This window comes from Daphnia pulex, chromosome 9 (assembly GCF_021134715.1).
Source record: "Daphnia pulex isolate KAP4 chromosome 9, ASM2113471v1".
In the NCBI taxonomy this organism is placed as follows: domain Eukaryota; kingdom Metazoa; phylum Arthropoda; class Branchiopoda; order Diplostraca; family Daphniidae; genus Daphnia; species Daphnia pulex.
Window position 1 is genome coordinate 7858610 of NC_060025.1, and position 19577 is coordinate 7878186.

Consider the following 19577-nt stretch of genomic DNA (forward strand, 5'->3'; position numbering starts at 1 on the left):
TTTTTAATTGACTTATTCCAGTTTTAAAAAAGAAAAAAAAAAAGGTAAAATGGTTTCATGGGGGAAAACCGGAATGTTTGAAGCTCCTTCAATTTGCGTCATGAAGTCACTGGGCGATGGTTTCCGAATCGTTGCGGATGAAACTCCAGTCGAGCTGTTTTGAACCAGTTATTCGTCTCGGCTCATAAAAAGAAATGAAAGTGCGAAACAAAAAAAAATTACCCAGAAAAGTGTCCATGATATTGATAATAAAACGATACTCTAACGTATTTATTTTCAATCATTGACTCTGTAATTGAATTACGTCATAGACCTATTGACAATTGACCCCTCTGGTCTTGTTGTCAGTGTTTTCGGCGAAGTATTTGTTTTTGCTTGGTCTCTTGTGATGTAACTTGGTAATAGTTTTATTGGAGAATTTATTCGTAATTTTTTTTTTTTTTTTTCAAATTCAAATGTGAGATACCGACGGGCGCAAAGTATATCTTTATATTTTGTAGCTTTTTTCAATACTGCAAAAGGAAGCGGAAGCGGCTTTGTTTTCAAATTAACCACCAGATTTAAAAAAAGAATTGTTAGCCATCTATTGTCTGCTTGAGGGAGAATCTGAAATTGCTGATGTCGAATTCCGCATTTCCGGGACGCATTTGACAAGTCTTAGCAAAAGGAATCAAAGAAAGACAAAAAACAAACAAAACAACAAATAAAAATGTGGAAAAATGAAATGAAATTAAATCGTAATTCATACAAGTAATAGAACTAAGGAAAATTAAAGGGAAACATTTAATTGACCTAAACATCCAGTAGAATTTCATATAAGTAGTTCCAAACAAATGTTGCATCCCTTCTTGTAATTAACAAAACATCTGCTCAACCATTAGTATAAAAAGTGTTGCAAATTTGTTACGTTGTTTTGTGCGCTTGATGTCTTTTCCTTCAGCCGTTATCCCCAATTACCCAATTTGCGAATTCCGTCGAGAACACTCGTCTAGGGGCGAAATTGGTCGGTAAAAAAGAAAAAGCGACAATGTAATGGAGTAACAGCTGGAACAATTGGATGTAAACTAATGACGTTGCTTTTTTTAAGTTTCTTTTTGAAGTGGAATGTCCATAAAGTGCCCTTCACGAGTTGTTAAGAGACAACGTGTATAACAAACGGGCCGATGAATTCTGAATGTGCGGATTTTCTTTTTGCGGAATCGCACGGTGAAACCGCGAAAGGGCATGTAGTATATTCACGCCCTTTTATGGTGTGGAAACATGCAGATGCGTGCGCTTTTGATGGCAGATAAAGAGGGCGTCAGGAGGAAATAACTTCACGAGTGGATTGTTAGATATTCATCCAACGATCCGTCTAATCTGACTCGTTGAACTCGGTTGTACTCCATCCTGCTCTTCTTATCTCCTTGTGTCGTTTTGATTATGCCGGTCATTGTTCGTCAGTGAAATTCGAGTGAATCGACCCGGACGAGATTTTTTTTTTTTCACGCCGAACCAGACTTTGTTTTCGACACTGTTTGCGTGTACTGCATAGCAGCAAAGATCGTGCACGAAGAACATAAAAGTCGGGTGACGCATGTTGCTGAGTCTTCAATAATGCAAACGATTTACGCACGGCGAAGTCCTTGTGGCGATGGTAACATCTCTAAATATAGGAAGATTTCTTTGCTGCTTGGTGAAACAAATGTCCGATGTCATGGCAACCGACTGACGGTCTTGCAAAACGCAAGCCGTAATTATTGACGCGCAGATGTTGTTGGTGGCCATAAAAGTTGGACATAGTCGTCCATCTCCATGGCGATGGTAATTTAGTTTGGGCTAGTTTAATCAAAAGGTGATCGGGCAAAGTTGAAGGTTGCTACCTCATTCAAAATTGGAGAAGAGGGACTAGTAACCATAGTGACCGCCAAAAGTTTTGGAGCAGGATCAAAAGATTTGCACAATTTGGCTTTTGGACAACATGTATAGAAGATAGAAACATCCACCAATTCCCTGACGTACATTTTCAATATAGACATTTCATATGAATCATTGAATGGCGACAAGACCGACTCCATTTCGATGATTACATTTTCCATCACGAGTAGCTCTATTTCGGGCTAGGATCTTTTATAACCTTCTTCTCTTTTCGGACATATACTCTCATTCGGATAGGCAGCTGCCAACTCGGCTGCAATCAGGATCAGTTCAAAGACGAGACATTACCGCTATGCTTGTTTGGACAGGTTTTCAGATGGGTTACGATCCATCAGCATCATGTCCAAATCCGAGATGGACTTGGACTACTTACACACTTCCGTAACAAGGTCTCATGCCACTCGTGATATGCTGCTGCCTTTGCTGTAGGCCTTTGGTCTTTAAGTTTTCACCGCTGGGAAGCAATGAAGACTTACGCAACTATGACCCTCCGCAGGGAAATCAATAGAGTTTGTCGCTATTGGTCTATCGCTAAAGGTGCAATGGACCAACTCGCATCACGGAGGTTTCGCGTTATCTTCAGATACGCTAGCGGCACCTATTTCTGCTCGACTGACTACCGTCTTGTTTCTTTGTTCTCTTTTGTCCCATTTCATCCCGGAGAAGAAAAGGAGGAAGGACTACAAGTCTCTTTTTGATTAAAAAGTTTGATAATAAAATCGCTTGTCCTACGAAATATATCGGACATATGTCTTTTGACGTGGTTTCTCAATCGATCATCGGCGGACAGAAAAGAGGAGGGCGCTGAGATGTGTGACAGATCGGGTAACCCATTTAAAAATAGAAAATAAACAAAGTAAAGATGTTAAAGAAAAGCGAGTGAATGGAGAAAGGTCCGGCGGGAGCCGATCCCTTGTGGGGACAAGGGAGAGAAACGAGATTTATCGGTCCTTTCTAAAAGAGATCCCATCAGGAGCGTTCATGTCCATATATCAATACGGTCGTCGTCGCCGCCGCTTCGGGTCAGAGGGTCGCTATGCATTTTCGTTGTTGTAGAGGAGAGCTATAGATCACATTCTTTTCTTTTTTTTTCTTTTCTTTTTTCCTCTTGATATCAAGCGGCTCTTTCTTTAACCCCCCTAACCCATGGTAGCATTAAGGCCGTCACCCAGAACTTTGGTGGTAGCCGTATAGTACGCGCCTGACTTCATATACTATTTGGGATAGATTGTGACAGCGCGAACTTTTTATTTTTTCATTCTTTCCTCATATTGCGAGATGAAATAAGAAATAGTTGAAAGAAAAATGCAGGCCCATTTCCTCTCGAAAAGCATCGACAAAAAAAAAATGTGTAGTGCCTCTTTTATATTCGTCTGCAGAGGCATTAAAGATTGAAGCTTTTTTGCTGCAGCAGATCCTTTGCTCGGTCTGATGGGAAAAGGAGGTAATCGAGTTTAAGGGCTTCTGATAGACGTCGACGTCCGGTCTAAATAATCCCCTAGCTTCAGGGATAGAAACAAGACGAGGATCGCATAGCCAATGAACGTCCAAATTATAGCAGTAAAGGGAGAAAAAAAAAAAACACAAGCGGGGGACGAATGCGACTATAATAACAGGAGTAATAGCCGATGAGGAAGCAAATAAAATGCCATCAGTGTGGTAATCTATATATACGGTTTTTCTTTTTTTTTTCATTTGAATGCAACATTGGTTCAGCGCTTTTATTTATTTTGTTTTCCAATTCCGTGTGCCGTTGTCGTCAAACCCAATAGACGACGATGGAACAAGGAAGATGGATGGAGATTGGTTGAATTGTTTGGCAACGTGCGGATGTATGTCTTTTTTTTTCTTCCTTTTTGGCTACTCTTCTGTCTCACGATGATTGGGGGGAGCACAGTCGCGAAGCCACAGCGGAACCACAATTTTATTCTTATCTTAATCCCTTCTTTTTGTGCGTGTGTGTGTTTTTGGCTTCGGATTCGATAGCTTTTCGTTCGATTTGCAGCGATTGGAAAAGAAACAGTTGCAAGTAAAACTGTGCGTAAAGCGGATAGTTTCCCTTTGATGCAGAAGTGAAGTCGTATAGGACGTTATGGAGATGTTGAAAGAGAAAAGGAACTGGATACGATAAACTGAGATGAAGGAGTGAACCGGATAAAGGAGCGAGGAAATAAAATGGCCGAAGAATAGTTTGAAGGATTTTTATTTCCGTCCTTGTCGTCGTGCGGTTTCTGACAACCTGGGTTCCAAGGGAGAACATTTCCTCGTTCCAGCTCTTGTCTTTACAGTTTCCCTTCTTTTTCTTTTTTGGTTCTATCATGGGCAACTGATGGTCCCTACCTCCAGCCTTGGTATATAAAAAGACAACGCCGGAGAAAGAAGATGGAGAGGACTTTTTTTCTTTTCTACTTTTTGTATTTTAGGGGGGGGGGAGCTTCCTAGAAGATTCCGCGTGAGCGAAATTCCCGAAAACCATGTGTGTGTAGTTGTGTGTCTCTCGGTTCGTTTCCTGGTGGGCATTTTCCGTGGGCCCGTGACGCCGCCAAGGAGCGGGGTTGCCGCAGCAGTCTGTTTCCTTGCGTTTCAACGGTGACTCGGTCTTACCTTATCCTCTTCGTCGAAGCTTTGACTATTGCCACTTAATACTCTTCTCTTCTTTTTGTATAAAGGCCGTACACTCAGCCACACTATCTGCGTTACTTGATGGTGGCAGGCATTCCGTGAACGGGTTCCTTGTGTGTATTGATCCCGCGTTTGCACTTGTGCATGAGAGTGAACCTTTTGAAACGTTTATTTCCGCGACTATGGAAAAGTGTAAGTGAGTGTTATGTGGGCGGGTCGTACGGCCGTCGGCTAGAAGAGCGGGCAGCTGTTCAGAGGTCGTGTCGGGTGGGAAAAAACAGGAAAAAGGGGTGAAACAGAATGCGAGAGTGAGCGTGAAAGAAGCTGTATAGTGAGGGAAATAAAGGCAGGACGAAGAAAAGGAGCGCCGAGTGTCGGCCGTTCAAAAGTTGCTGGCCCACTGCGTCGTCGGTGGCAGTCGGTGACTGGACCTTCTTGTCTTTTGTGTGTCTTTCAACTCGTGGCGGATTTGACTACGACTTTCTAGTCTCTAGAGATTCTTGTCGTGTAATAGGAACTGGACTAGTGGAAAACATTTGGAATCCGATTGATCCATCAAACAAGTTGTTGCGTCGTAGCAGTTTGAAACAAAGTAGACAGCAACACCATGTCTACAAAGAAAGAAATGGCCAAGATTGATCAGATGGAAGCGGGATCTAATAAACCTAAGTCAGCGGGTAAATATCATTTGGGTGCATTCAATGTGTTGTTGTTGGTAGTGGTGCAGACGCTGCTGTTGTTGTATTAACTCGTGCATGCAGTTGTTGTGATGATGAAAGAGGAAAACAATAGTCGCTAGTTACAACAATGAATTGCGCAACGACTACAACATTGGATGAGCAAACGCAACTGCATTCACTAGTTGGAAGCCAAAGTCACGAGCATTGCTACCCCAGATATTGTTCTTGTTTATCTTGGCCATCTTTCGCCGCTGTCTCTTATCCAGTAACCCATTTTCTTGCTTGTTTCATTTCCGAGACTGGGGACGAGTCCTACTTTCACAAAAAAGAAAATCCCATCCATCATTCTGGAGACGCAGGGTCCTGGGGACAAGAACGGGCGGGGACTTGTATACCTTTTCCTTGTTATTCAGCTTGGCCCTTACTTCTTGATTGAGGCGTCTGTCACGCGCGCTGCAACTCGTAATGAAATCACCGTGTCGCTTGCAAAACAAACACGACGTCTAATGTCTTCTCAATCCGCTCAGCTTAGTGTAACCACCTGGCACCCGCCATTGCCAGTTAAGTGTGCGTGTCCGAAACTTCTTCTCGTTTTCTTCTCTTTGATGGAGTGCAAGTTTATTTCGGGATTTATTAAGTTATTCCTGCCTTTCTTTCATTTCGGACAGGAAAAGAAAAGGAAAGATAAAGACGCACAAGTTTGGAACTATTTTCGGGTAGGAAGCACAAAGAAAATATTAGTAGAAGAGTGAAATGAATTTTTTCGTTCGTAACGGTACTTTGTAACGTATTTCTGCGTTCGTAATGTTACTGGGGTCTGAATTGAGTCGGCCATATCCGTCCAATACTGGGGAGCCCGCTGTTATATTTGTATGAGCAGTGGTTGCGGCCATGGTGGATTCAATCTGAGGCGGACGGCTATGACTTGGCTCGAAACAAAAGACGATAAAGAGATATCATATAAAGGGTTGGAAAAAGGAAAGAGATAGAGAGAGGAAAGAGGGAGTGAAAGGGAGCCTTCGGCGCGGAATTCCTGATCATTCAGTTCCGTCTTTCGCCACGCTGGTCAAAGTGCTTGTGACTAGCGAGCTGGATATTGGTTTCCGGATCCCGCAACTGTCGCTATCTTATACAACGACCTATTTTTAGTGTGCGGCTCGTTTCGTCTCTTTTCACCGTAGCTTTGAGTCAGGACGAATGCGTGAGGGGTAGATGGAATCACTATATCAGGTTCCCTTGGTGGATGATGACATTGATGATCAGAGAATAAGCGGCTGACATCTTCGTCAGCTCGCGTTAGTAATGAAAATCTTGAATGGCGCAAATATGGAAGGGGATGGACAGGCGGACGGGTTGTTTGCAAAAATGGCCGTCATCATTAGAGTGATTGAAGCTAAAGTGGCACCACCCCAGATTATTACAATGAGACACTGTGAGAAGCGGGTGATTTCCTTTCTATTTCCTGGATAACCAGTCGAGGATGTTCTCCCATTTTTGAGTCCGTTCTCTTTCTCGAAGATTGCTCATTTCGATTCATGTATTCATCAGAAGGCAGGAAGAGGAAAAAGAAAAAAAAAGTACAAGAATGAGAAGAAGAAGCGAGGGCTTAACTGTTAAATGTGAGGCTCATACTTATGACCTCGTTATCCCTCCTCCTTTCAGCGCTGCTGTAGATGATGAGACTGCGAAAAAAGCGGAATAAATAGAAGCCTCTTCTGTTGAGACTCCTATGTTTATCGATCGCATTTTTTGTGTAGTAAGTATAAGTATGGGGGAAAAAGACGGGCAAGAACAGACCGAGCCCAGCAGCGGTCGGGAAACAAACACACATGGTCGGTCGGTCATTCGATCGCTGCACCGGTTGTCGGCAATGTCTTTTCCGGACCCTTTTCTCTGTGCTTCCTTTGCTTCGGGTAATCTTCTTTTCTTTCTTTGAAAATAAAGAAGAGAAATTCATGAAACTGATGAAAGTCCTGGCATTATCAATGAAATCATTGACTTCTCTTGTGCGACACTAAAGAGAGTAGTAGAGCGTAGTAACCCATCGCAACTTTTCAACATTCTTTGGTTTGAAGTTGCCAAAATGAGAGTCCTCTTGAGCGGCTCATGGCATAACAAGCGTATCGTCCCACTATCGCTATTCAGAGTTGCACAGTCAGGCAATCGATCCTATTCAACTATTTGTATTAGTAACATCGCCAATGACGTAGAATTGTGTAGAGATTTCGTATGTCTGCCACTCATGAATTTTTACATTCAACACTTTGGGGGGGAAACCTGGGAATTCATTGATTTTCAATCTGGATCACGCATTTTGTTTTTCTTGTTTACTTGTTTTATTTACTTTCTTCATTCTTTTCTTGATCTCTTTCTCTCTTTTATGTTTTGATCCGACGGCATCTTCTCTTTGTTGGCGCCGCAATATACTTCTGTACGTTGGCCGGATCTTCTCTCTTCGGTCGACAGACCCCGTCGGCTACAACATCAACAGAGGTGAGTCACACACACAAAATACTGACAGATACTATAACAATCGAAAGAACAAGTCTGGTAGTCTGAAATGTTTAAAGTGGCGTAAAAGAGTAGTAGGTCTTCCGCCGTTGCTGGTGCCTTTGAGGAACAAAGAAACGAATCATAATGATTTTCTTTTTCGATTTCTTTGCAACCGCTACAACCGCCGCCACCATCAAACCAGCAACTCATTATGCAGAGTGGATCCGTGTTTTCTTCCACTTTATTTTCTACTTTCCCCGCTGGAAATCTTTCCCAATCCTTAGCACTCAAACACACAGACATCCCACACGTCGTGTTACGTCGGTGTAATGGCATTCAAAGCGGTTCAGCTACATAATTTTGATGGGGCGTTCCCGTCCTTCTTTTTCTTCGGGGTTTCTAGTCCCGTTTTTTTTATGCGGCTAAAAGAATGGATGACATATCACTTCTCGCTGAAAATAAAAAAAAAAACAGTAGAAAAACGGGAAGGAGTGAAGTATTAAAATCGAATAAAATTGAACGAAAGTTTCTTTGAATAGCGTCTCAATTGCTGCAGATCTCGTTAGACATGATCAAGACTCCTTTCTTTCCTTCATATCTTTTGCCTTCCCATTGGCGACCGCTAGGTCTTTTTTACTTCTTTTTATTCTGTGGCTACGGACCGTCGTCTCAAAGCCAACGGATCAGACTTTCCCGTTTTTTCTCCAGGTTGTATTTGATTTAATTCAGCTTTGACTCTCCCCCCAAAAAATATCCGGAACAAACTTTTCCGCCAAGAAATCGTCGGCCTCACCCGCATCAGGGACACAATGCAATTTGCCGGACGTTGAACAAATTCTCTTTTTTCTTCTTCTTGAACCGTTTTTCACGCGTCACTTAAATCAATAAAAAATGTTTCAAAACAATTATGGGAACTGAGAGGGAAAAAAAGGCGACTTCTGAATGTACACACATCAAGGTGTTGATAGTGTATCGGGTTTGTGTGGACACACTCTACGCTTGTGTGTTACTTCTTTCTTGTTTTTCTTTTTTTTTCTGCCTTGGCTTCTTTTGGCTTTTCCTCTCGCCGAGAAGGCGGAGAGACGTCGGGCCATTAGTATAGAGTCTGTGCGCGCGGTCGCAGTCCAGTCACTTGTCCGCCGGTCTGGGCCTGAACGAGACCCATCAGATCGTCTCTCCCTCTTTCACTCTCTATTTTCTCGGTTGTTGATTTGGTGTTTCGCTTTCATCTTCAACCTGAAAATCAGTTGTCGAGAAGACGAACAAATAATTACATCAGTGACACGGAAACCTGTGATTGTTCCGTCGAAATATCACCGTGACACTGTGAGACTAGCAGGCGTGAGGAGTAGGAAAAAAAAGAATTTCTTTAGAATACCGGTAAGAAGTTGGATTTCTTTATCATTTTAGTTTCTTCTCCTGTTTGTTTACTTTGAACCCCCCCGCGTGTTGGCGCTGACGGCACCTTGTCATCATCCGCACCTGATGAGTTCTAGATGGTCTGTGTGTCTCTTTTGTTTGGTTTTGTCAGCTCCGGGTGTTGTTGGTGCGCTGTGATAGTTTCTCTCACACAAACTCATTTTCTTAGTCCATTTTCCATTTATACAAACTGTGAAAACCAAGCAGACACCACAACATCTCCACTGACGCGTCCACACCATAGTCTTCTGGTCAATAATACCACAACATCCAGTCTTGGGTCGTCCAGTTGTTGTAGCCTAATTCAAGTGTAGCAGCAACTCAGTTGTGAGGAGGAATTCCAAGCCCAACATTCCCTTGTTGGGTGACGTGAATTTGGCTTTGTCGAGTGATCACGTCACGTTGCCCCTCGTCGCAACTTGTTCACGGACCGATAAACATTTTGAACGGGAAAGATCCAGCAACGTCGATGATGACGTCAGGTATTCTTGATCCATAGATAGAGAAAAGGCAAAAAGAAAACGAGAAAAAGGATGATGGAAAGGGCCGAGAGAATTGTGAGGTCTGAAGTAGCTTGAACCCATTCAATTTCGTACAATTCCATTGGCTTTTTACGTAAATCCGCATGAAGAATAGGAAGAAAAGAAAAGGGGAAATCAACGTAAAATCATTAAAAAGTTTCTTGCTTGATCCTTTTGCATGTTTCTCTTGTCCCCCAAATTGCATTACGTACAATTTGAAAGATACACAGGGCGAAGAAAGGGGAAAGAGATAGTACTACATCATCTCGACTTCTTGCCTTCTCGAGTCCTGACGGCCGACAATAATGTAATTCGGTGGGCGGGAACGGGTAAAAGATGGAATGCTTTTTGGGGAGAGTTGGCCGCTAATGCTGTAGTCGGCTCAGACTAGACCCGAAACTGTAGAGTGTATTATAGTGCTTGCCTCTGCTGCTTTTCAGTTTCTCTGACGTTGCTGATGTCTCTTTTGTTTCCCTGTTGCCGCAACGCGCTGCTTTTGCCCCGGCCCCAACGGCGCTTGGAGTAACAATGTGTCGACCCCAATAGACGCGGACAATCAGTCACTCTCTCTCACTTCCCCCCTCGATGCAATTTCTTGCAAACAAGAATCTGTCAGGAATATTTGTGGAGAAAGAAATGGCGAGGCGAAGCGAAAAATCGCCATTACAATAATTCGTCTCGAGGAGGATCCGATAGGTCGGTGATCGTCTTGTGTCGCTTCCGTTGTCATTTACTTGCGGAATCAAATGTCAAAGGAAAAGGGATGAAATGACCGTGGTTGGGTCGCGCGCGGAATTATTGATTGCTTTGGGGAGAGCGTCGAGTCTTTGCCCGTCTTGATGTGGCCAATTGGAACGTGTACAAAATCCTGTCGACGTGAGGTTTCTCAGCCCGCGACAGCAAACACGACCACAAGATCTCGATGTATAAAGAGGATACTCTCTACGCCCGACATACAACCAATGCAAAACAACAAACATACAATAAGAGACTCCCCTTGGGCAACAAAACAAACGTAATGAGTGAGTTATCCCGCTGGATGTATTCTGTGTGACATGATGATGCAGAGATACCGTAGGCTAGCCTTCTTCATTTCTCTTTCCTAGTTTCCGGTTCTGTCATTTTGTCCTTGCTCTATGGCACCGTGGTTTTTGTCTGCTCTGTGGCTCTCTTGCACGACTGGTCGATTATCATCTGGCGTTCCATCAAGTCTCCGATAGGAATCGATAGTTAATCCGGAGTTAATAAGCACAGGACAGAGTCATGCCGAACCTAACAGTTCTTTCCGTCTTGTCATTGAAAGTGAAATTTTGATTCAATGAACCAATTGATAATGTTGCTGAGATCGTGGGAATTCGATTTCCCAAATTATCATAGGCCGTTACGGAAACAACGGCCAATTTCGGTGTCGGTTTCGATTTGCTGTGCTGTGATGACAGCCGACTTTGGCTCCCAAACAGAGAGATTTGAAACAACTGACTTTTGACAAAGTGTGACAGTTCCACACATAATACAATAACGACTTTGGGCAGTTGCTGGATACAGAAAGGATTAGCTTGATTGACGTGAATCCCATATTAATCATGGTGGAACTCGGGAGCTGATAGCAAATGGAAAAGCCAGGGGACTGTGTCTAGTGAGTGTGCCGTATTATGTTTGCCGGATCTGGTTCTCTCAGTTTATATGGTTGACTGGTTCGTGTCTAGCTTCATCGCCATCAACATGATATGATGATGACCGACATTGGGGGATGTACGAGGCTTTGAAGGAAAGTATGGTGGGCTGCGCATACATTACTTCCGGATCGGCCGGACCTTGCGCGAGGGGCAAGCAGCAGCGTAGAGTTTTTTGTTGCTTATTGTAATAACATCCGCCCACTGGGGGGCAGTAGAAAAGATAGTGGTGGTGGTGGTGTTGTCGAGTTCATATTATTATTTACACACGCACGCCAAATAGACATTACAACATTAAGAACAGAGAGCAGCCGAGAAGAGCTAGAGAGGTCCGAGACGGTTCTTTGTTTCCGACAAGGGCGGAGTATGTCCATTTCTCTATGTTTCTTCTTTGGTTTGACGCTTGTAACGAGCCGCGGACGGTGATCTCGTCTTCGGAGCTGAATTCATATAAAGATAACACTTTACGACCTCCTCCCCGCAATAGCCTGTCGTATTCCAATGGTCTCTATCTCTTTTTATTGGAGGCAATATCGCGAGTAGTGTGGCCATTTCCTGTCCCCTCTTGTCTTTCCGCTTTTCTCCTTTTATTTTTGCTCGCCTTCTTTTTGGTTTGATCCAAAAAGTGGAGGCGAAAGAAAGAAATTGGGTTGATGGATCTGCTCGGAATAAAACCAACAACACCCCCCAAAAATGGAATGGAGACGAGATAGAGACATTGCGTCGGTTGGAGACGCGGCAGCAGTTCCTTTCGCCAGAGAGTCGATCGTGTTAGACGGAAATCAAAGAAGAAAAAATCCACTGCTATAGTGACGTCGTTCCCCATCCATCAGTTTCAATTATATTTTCCCTTCACTCTCCTTGTTTATTCTTCCTCTGTTTTGTTGTTGTTTTTGAAGGGTTTCGGAATAGGCAATGCCCATTCTTTAAATATTTCGATATAGAATGAAAATGTTTGAAAAAGGCTTCAATACCTTTTTTCAAGTGATTTAACTTTCACTCTTTGCTCTCAATTCCACTGAGCGTATTTCGCTCCCATTCTATCCGACGGATGAAATGAAACAGCAGTAGGACGTAAAGTTTGATTGGCTGGGTTCTGGAATTGGCGTAGAATCTAATCACCTGAATGGCGAGACACTTACTGTGACCCATCTATAAACTGGTCATCCAGAATCTTCTGCAATCTCCATAACTTCACTGATTCACTGTGCCACCGATTGGATGCTGGACCGAATTTCCAGTCATAACCATCGCCTTACCAATTGAACGAACGAAAGGTTCTTGAGAGTCTGTTAAAAAAGTGTGCGAATTCGCGGTGGCCATACGGATCGCGTCCGGTTTTTCTGGCATTCTTCCTTGCACTTCTCTGCTGACCGTCGATGCTATTAATGTCGAATCGCCATCTATAAATCTCCTTAAACCTCCCGAGACTTTGTTCCTTTTTTCTGCTTCATTCTGTCCTTTTTTCTTGGCATTGAAACAAAATAGGTGCGGCCCGCAACGGCAACGAAAAAGTCGCATTGGGTCTACCGCGCTTTGTCGTAAATCTTTGGTCGACGTATTATTATTCTCAAATATATTTCAACACTCTCCTCCTAAGTCGTAAATGCCCTTATTGTCAAAGGGACCCCTCCTCTCTCGCCCTAACCTTTTTGCGTTATTCATTTAAAGCGATGCGGTGCTGTATAGATGTTAGGGCAAGTGAGAATCAAGGATTCTCGCGTATAGCTTTCGTGAGTTGCATCATTCAGCGCAGGTCGCAAGATGTGGAAATGAGACGGCAGGGATTTACTGGTGTGGGTTATCTCCATGCAGTATTTCTACGCAATACATCTACATATATATCAGTCTGATTTAAGAAGTCTGCCGACAGCGACGCTATATAGTGCCATCCAACACGAGTTGATTGCGCGACGCAGCCGTGCGCGTTTGTCGGCTCTGTGTTTGTTGTCACCGCCGGCGCCCGTGACGGCACTCTGCGTTCTATACGTATAACAACCTCTTATTATCATTTTTTTCCCTTCCTAGTCAAGACGTGAATATGATGGTTGAAAAAGATTTGGACCAGTTCACCTATCATGCGGGGAGCCCAGAGGGATAAAATGAAAACGGGGTCGGCAGCAGTCAGGGTTTGATGCGACCAATATATTTGCGATCTTTATTTGTAAAACTTCCGAGATCCCGGGGAATGAAAAGGCAGTGGGTTGTTGTCATGGTAACTTTTGCAACATAGCGCTATAGGCGAGGGGTGGGTTGGCTGAGATATTGCTTATCGTCGTTTAGTTTATTCTGGCAGCCACTGGGAGTCGTGTGGTAACACAAAAAGACCGCCCCGTCTGAAAAGCCTTCAGCTTTAATGTTTTTCCCCTTTTATCCGTCAGTATCCTGGGAAGGGTAGTGAGAGAAAGAACTTGATTATTTGTTGCTTTTCCCTCTTTTTGGCCAGAGATCATAAGTGGTCCTGCTAGCAAAAGAAAATTGTAATCGAATTAGACTAAGACTTCCTCTCTTAGATCCTCTTCGTACATATATCATCTCCTTCTGAAAGGCTGTCTTAATTGTCATCTTCAGTTACATTTTTTCTCGTGTAAGTTGTTGTTTTTTTTTCATTTCTCTGTATCTTGGGTCCTCTAGTCGTCTAGTGCGCTACCAAATCGTCGTCTGAGTGGAATCGTGACTGTTGTATCTGTTATTGTTGGCCGAGAATAAAAAAAGAGAGCGGAACATACGAAAAAATAGGACAGGAAAAAAAGGGAAAGGTTGAAGTGTTAGTCAGCGTCTTCCGTTCAGTCAGCTGGAGCAGTTTGTAATTGATGATACAGCGTTTGTTCATATTTCTTTTTTACGCCGGGAAAAGACAATCGTTACAAAAACAGTAGTAAATCATTCGTGAAGGGTGGAGGAGTTTCACGGAATTCCATCTGCTTGAATCATGAATACGAAATAACTTCATTTTCGCGGGGTCGTCTGAGACGGAATAGTACTCTACTCTCATGCAAGTACTAGAATGGTTCAGCATTAAAATCTACTTTTTTCGTACTCGTCTTGTACCGTTCGTGAACTCGTGGGTGTCACTAAATTATTTTTTTTTTGTTTCCTTGTTCCACACGACTATCTTCAACCGATCCTTTCCAGGCAGCGGATAGGTGGCAGGATAGTCTTTTTACGAGTATTTACGACACTCGGAATTAGATGTTTCATTTCTGCAGCTGACATTCTAGCGTGCGTTCTTTAAAAATTGAATGATTTCAACGATAGTTAAATAAATAATTGTCGTTGCAAAACTTCGTTCGACACAGCCGAGCCACCATACTAGACTTGACCGGCTTCATGGCGATGAATTTTTCATTTAAGTAGGGGGGCCGGAAAAGACGACAGAAGTGCATTTGGCGTAATGAATTTCGTTATAGTGTTCAATGGAACTCCCCAAATCCCTAGCCATACAAAGACTGTCTGGAGATTTGTTGTCGCTTGGCTGTTAAAACGAATCATTCGCCTCCATTCTATTCTTTTTGGCTGCCTTCTTTGCTTTGTTATTTACTTCCGGTTCCGGTGACAGTTTTCTTTTTCCCCCTTTTTTTTATCGCTCCTAGCGCTGTCTGGAAGAGAAACGGGAAAAGGATATAAATGTGCCCGGTTCTCTCTTTCTCCGTATTTTTTCTTCATTATGAAGCTCGGAGACTGCTTCTATAAATACTAAATTTTACTGCCAGTCCATCTTTCCGATCCGGCTGTCGCAGCAGACCAAACGCAGAATATCTCGACTCCGTAAATTCATAGACCTAAATAAACAGGATTCTCATTATGCCTGACGCATTGCCAACAAATTCTGCCTCGCGAACGGGCTTTTTGATTTCGATTTATTGCTTGCCTGCCAGATTCCAAACGCTTCCAACGTAGCATTAACATTTTTTGACCTAATTTTAGTTGCCCTGGATTAAATTCCCTAAATATTAGAGGCCTAATTTGAATTTTCCAAAGATGATCGCTTAAATTCACATTGAACGCTGACCACTTTAGTTTGGAATGCAAAATATTTGATTTTGTTCTTTTTGTGATTTTTTTTTTTTAGTTTTTGATTGAAACGATTTTTTTTTTTTTTTTAAGAAATAGGCAAATAGCGAGTTGTAGGCTAGGTTGCGTCTGACATCTAGCGCTGAGTATAGGTACTGTATAGGAAAATCGGCCTTCAATCTTAAATACCTGAAAAACATACGAAGCTTTTTCACGTAATCAAGATTGAATTGCACACGTACACACATACACAAGAGAAACTTTTATCAAACCAATAATCCAACTGTCATTGAAGATAATGAGTAACGATTGTTGATTGCTAATCGAAAGCCAACCACAAACAAAGGGTAGAAAAGGATTTCTTGCAAGAATGGATAAATCTCGTCGAGGTGGTGAGGAAGTTGATAACATGGCCACACGCAGCCGACGGAATGGCTTAGACTTCAGGCTCGGAGCTTGATGGATTTCGCCTTAATTGACAAAGCGATATCTTGCCGATTATTGCGTTCCGTTCACTTTGTGGTTCAAACGCGTTCTCTGGAACAAAAGGAAGACGGGATAGAACTTTTGTGGCTCGAGCGCCAATGTCAATGGGATAGGAAGATTGATTGGAGTTTTTATGTGTTACCGCTCGGAACATAACGCTCTATTTCTAGCTTTTTCTGTTCGTTTGTTGCAGCAAAATACGATCTTACACGCTACTACGAACTCGCAGACAACTTTGATATCCGTTTTCGGTCTTGTTCCTGCATTTCGTTTACAGCCATCTCGAAAATTCGTATTCGTTTGCGAGAAAATTGATTGAATTGAAAGTGCGCTGCCATCATGTGCCGTCAGCTTCGCATGCTTTCCCTTCCACATTTTCTTAGAAATGTCATTTTTTTGTTTGTTGAATGTCAACAACGTTTGATCTCTTGGTTTTGTTAATGTTCATAATCCTGTTTGTGAAAGTAACAATAAGAACCATTATATGCAAACTGTTTCGTACAATTTGGGAACCTCGCGATTGCGTTTTTATAATATAGCGGAAGGAACATCTGTAAAAATGGGAGTTCAAACTGTGGAAGTGTCGTCGGTCAATCGCCCAAGTACTTTGCTGCCGCCGCCATTAGTACTACCCCCGACGACGACGGAATCACGTTCAATTGCAATCACAGCCAGTGATGTAGAAAAAGGCGCCACCAGTGCTGATCAATGGGGCAAAAATATGCAGAGATGGCGCAACGATAACATTGACATCGGAAAAGGTTCGTAAGTTTTATCATTACACCGCCTCCCCCATGGCATTGCGAAGGCAATCGATTGGGGTATTAGTATTACGTGAGTTATAAGTCTTTGCGATGAATATTCGACACGTAAGCCGCTTGCCTATTTGTTCAAATTAGGACTGCAACAGAAGAAATGGCCCAAAAGTACTCGCAGCAGCTTTCATTATTTGAGTAGGGATGAGTGTAGATGCTGAGAGCGAACAACTAAAATAGCGCGCCGTTGAACAACGTCATCGATCCGATTCTTACAAGTTTGTTCGTCTTTTGGATTCTCTATCGTTGTCGAATCCAAGTAAACCCCAAATACTCTGCCACTTTTGAAACTTTCGTTGTATCGCCAAAGTAGCTATATGCAATGAACCTCTTTGTCTCTTTGTCTAAGGATCAGGCCCGCTTCAAATCCAGCGAACTATGGATCAACTCCAATACATAATGCGGTGCTTCTTCTTTCAGACTTCCCTTCGTCTTTTCCGTCTTTGCTTGTCTTTGATATCTCAGAGAAAAGGAGCGCTCCCGTCATTGACTAGCTGAAATCGATCCAGCGATGGCAGTTCGACTACTACTAATGCTAGCACCTTTTTAATATCCAAATATCCGCTTGATGCCTAGGAGAGAGGACGGAGAAGAGACAACAAAGTCAACATAAAAAAGAGAAATGTAGGTCCTTTCTCTTGTTGGCTGACGTTTTCATTTGTTTGGTTTTCCCATATCTACCGGCCCATGCAGCTCCTCTAGGGGATAGATGATGTTGATTGCGAATTCTCTCAAAATTGAAAGTTGATGAGAAAAGAAAACGTTGGCGCTTTATCTTCATCCACGCCAACATACTGTCTTTTGCGTCTTTCTTTATAGCGTCGGTGCCTGTGTTGCCACAGGCCAAAAAGGTTTCATGATTGATATCTTTTCAGTTGGATTCCAGGGTTTCTAGCGCGTGTCTACTATCCTCCCGTTGTAGGTGTTGCCTTTGTTGTGTTTTTTTTTTCCCTGCTCCTCCTCTTGTTGTTGGCTAAGTGATGACCCGGATACCAACATGACAGGTCCGTTTGTATGGGGATCCTCGGGGAGTGTTGCCGTGATTGTGTGTAGTAGAGAGTGGCCTTAGAAAGATGTCCAATGTATATGCGTGTGTCAAGAACATCAGGAAGGTTCAGAGAATCGCCTGGATGCACTTCGAACGAGGTATGGTGCCCCGTCGACATCCACCAAAAGTTTACACTCCTCTCACGAGAAAGAAAAACGACCCAAACTCTCGTTCACTCACTATCAGTCTTTTCCCCGCGCAGGGTGGTTGCTGTTATTGTCGAAGACGAAGACAGTTTTGTTATTGTGCCAAAGACACAACCCTATGTTGTGGACTAACTTTCGGCCGAAAATGTCCTGTTTTCTGACCTTCCACTTTCCTACGAACGTTGCTGTCGTTGTATCGGACAGATCAGGGAAAGGCAAAGTCCGTTCGCGTGTGTATTTATGTGACTGACTGGCGAAATGTCCGTCTATATCAAATCAATCTAATTCCATCATTCCCTGTCCTTCCAAATGGGAATAGAGCGACAGGAGCAATCTCCTCATTTTCCATAGAGATGCACTGAAGCGCGAGCAAATATCCCTCTTTTGTGGGACGTGTCCTTCATCCAATCTCTAGCACGACCGGTTTTTTTCTTTTTCTATTTTTTTTTTCTCAAAACGAGTCGCAGAGACAGAAATTCATCGGTCGTTTGGTTCCGTCGGTGATGTGTGTCATTACCAGGTCGACTTGGTCACGCAATGGCCGGGAGACCACGAACCTGCCTTTTTTTTTCTTTTTTCTTCCTTATTTTGGCCTTTTGGGGTGTGCAAGGGCTTCGTCTTCCTGCTTCTTTTTCGTTCTCTCTGAGAGAGTCTCTCAGTTCTCTTTTGCCTTGTGCTCGTTGGGTTGTGCTCGATATCGTCAGCCAGAGCCAAGAGTCGCGCACAGGCGCCGGTGATTCGCAGTCACAACTCGGTCGCCGTTGATATTAGACGAATAACGTGCATCTCTCCTTCCGCTCCCGACACTCATCGGTTCACGTTCTTCACTTGTTTTCTCTCGTTAAAACGGCGCGAGAAGGAAATTTATACGAAAATTTTGAACTCGTTCGTGTTGAAGTTTTTCAACTACGACCGTATCAGTGAATTGACCGAAAATGACAGGCCGGCGTTGTGCGCATTCGTGATTGTTTACTTCACGAAAAGGTAGCGTGATTGTTGATACATAGACCCTTACTTGTTTGTCTAGCCATTTTTGACAACCGAGTTTTTTAAAAGTTTGTTCATTACTTGCGAATTTGTGGAGTGGGCGGTTGAATCCGAAAAAGAACATGGGTCCGATTGATCCGGAAGGAAGCGATACGAAAGCTATTGTAACTGGCTCACCCTCATCGGGTTCTTCATCTTCAAACATGGCGGCTTCGGCTCCGGTGATGACGAGGAGCGATGAGAGACCTGTGGTGACCACAATTACGATCACGGGTGTGGATGGAACGCACCAAACTAATGACGAGGCGGCTGCTTCGCTAGTTCCGCTTCAGATGCCCGATGTCGCTCACTCTCCACCAAGCGGTTACTCTTCCGTTTACGTCACTAATAGGATGCATAACATTCAATTAGGAGGTAAGACACCAAGACGAGGCCAAATCTTCCTATTTGTGGTTCATGGTTCATGCCTCAAAGCACCTAGGAGTTTGGTTGATGCAGATACAACTTTCGTCTCCAAGATGGAAAACAAGATCAGATTAGAGAAGTGACGCCGAATAATCTCGCCTACTGAATCGAGATGTAGTAGGAGCTATAGGAGTGAGAGGGAAATGTTGTTGCATCTTTGACGTCAACGACGCTGCAGCGGTGGTACCAAGATTAAATTAGAGAATTGATCGCAACCTCAAAAAGATTCTGTATAGAATGGAAAGAAAAAGTCAAATATTCGAGTTATTGGACAATTGCATTTGTTCTATT

At 43.2% G+C, this 19577-nt stretch overlaps 1 protein-coding gene across 12 annotated transcripts in view; it reads left to right on the forward strand.

Annotated features, from left to right (window-relative positions):
- Positions 1-19577, forward strand: part of LOC124201758 (mechanosensory protein 2-like) — a 44782-nt gene that overhangs the window by 2596 nt on the left and 22609 nt on the right. For 2 of the 12 annotated variants that reach the window (XM_046597973.1, XM_046597978.1), the window contains exons 1-2: positions 8838-9092; positions 16365-16586. In XM_046597973.1, the coding sequence (XP_046453929.1) occupies positions 16385-16586 (202 nt within the window). In that variant the 5' untranslated portion in view covers positions 8838-9092; positions 16365-16384. Of the gene's footprint in view, positions 1-3943; positions 5217-7685; positions 7713-8712; positions 9093-13703; positions 13913-16364; positions 16587-18464; positions 19236-19577 lie in introns of those variants that run through there. The other 10 variants (XM_046597980.1, XM_046597979.1, XM_046597981.1 and 7 more) reach the window with 9 other exon arrangements.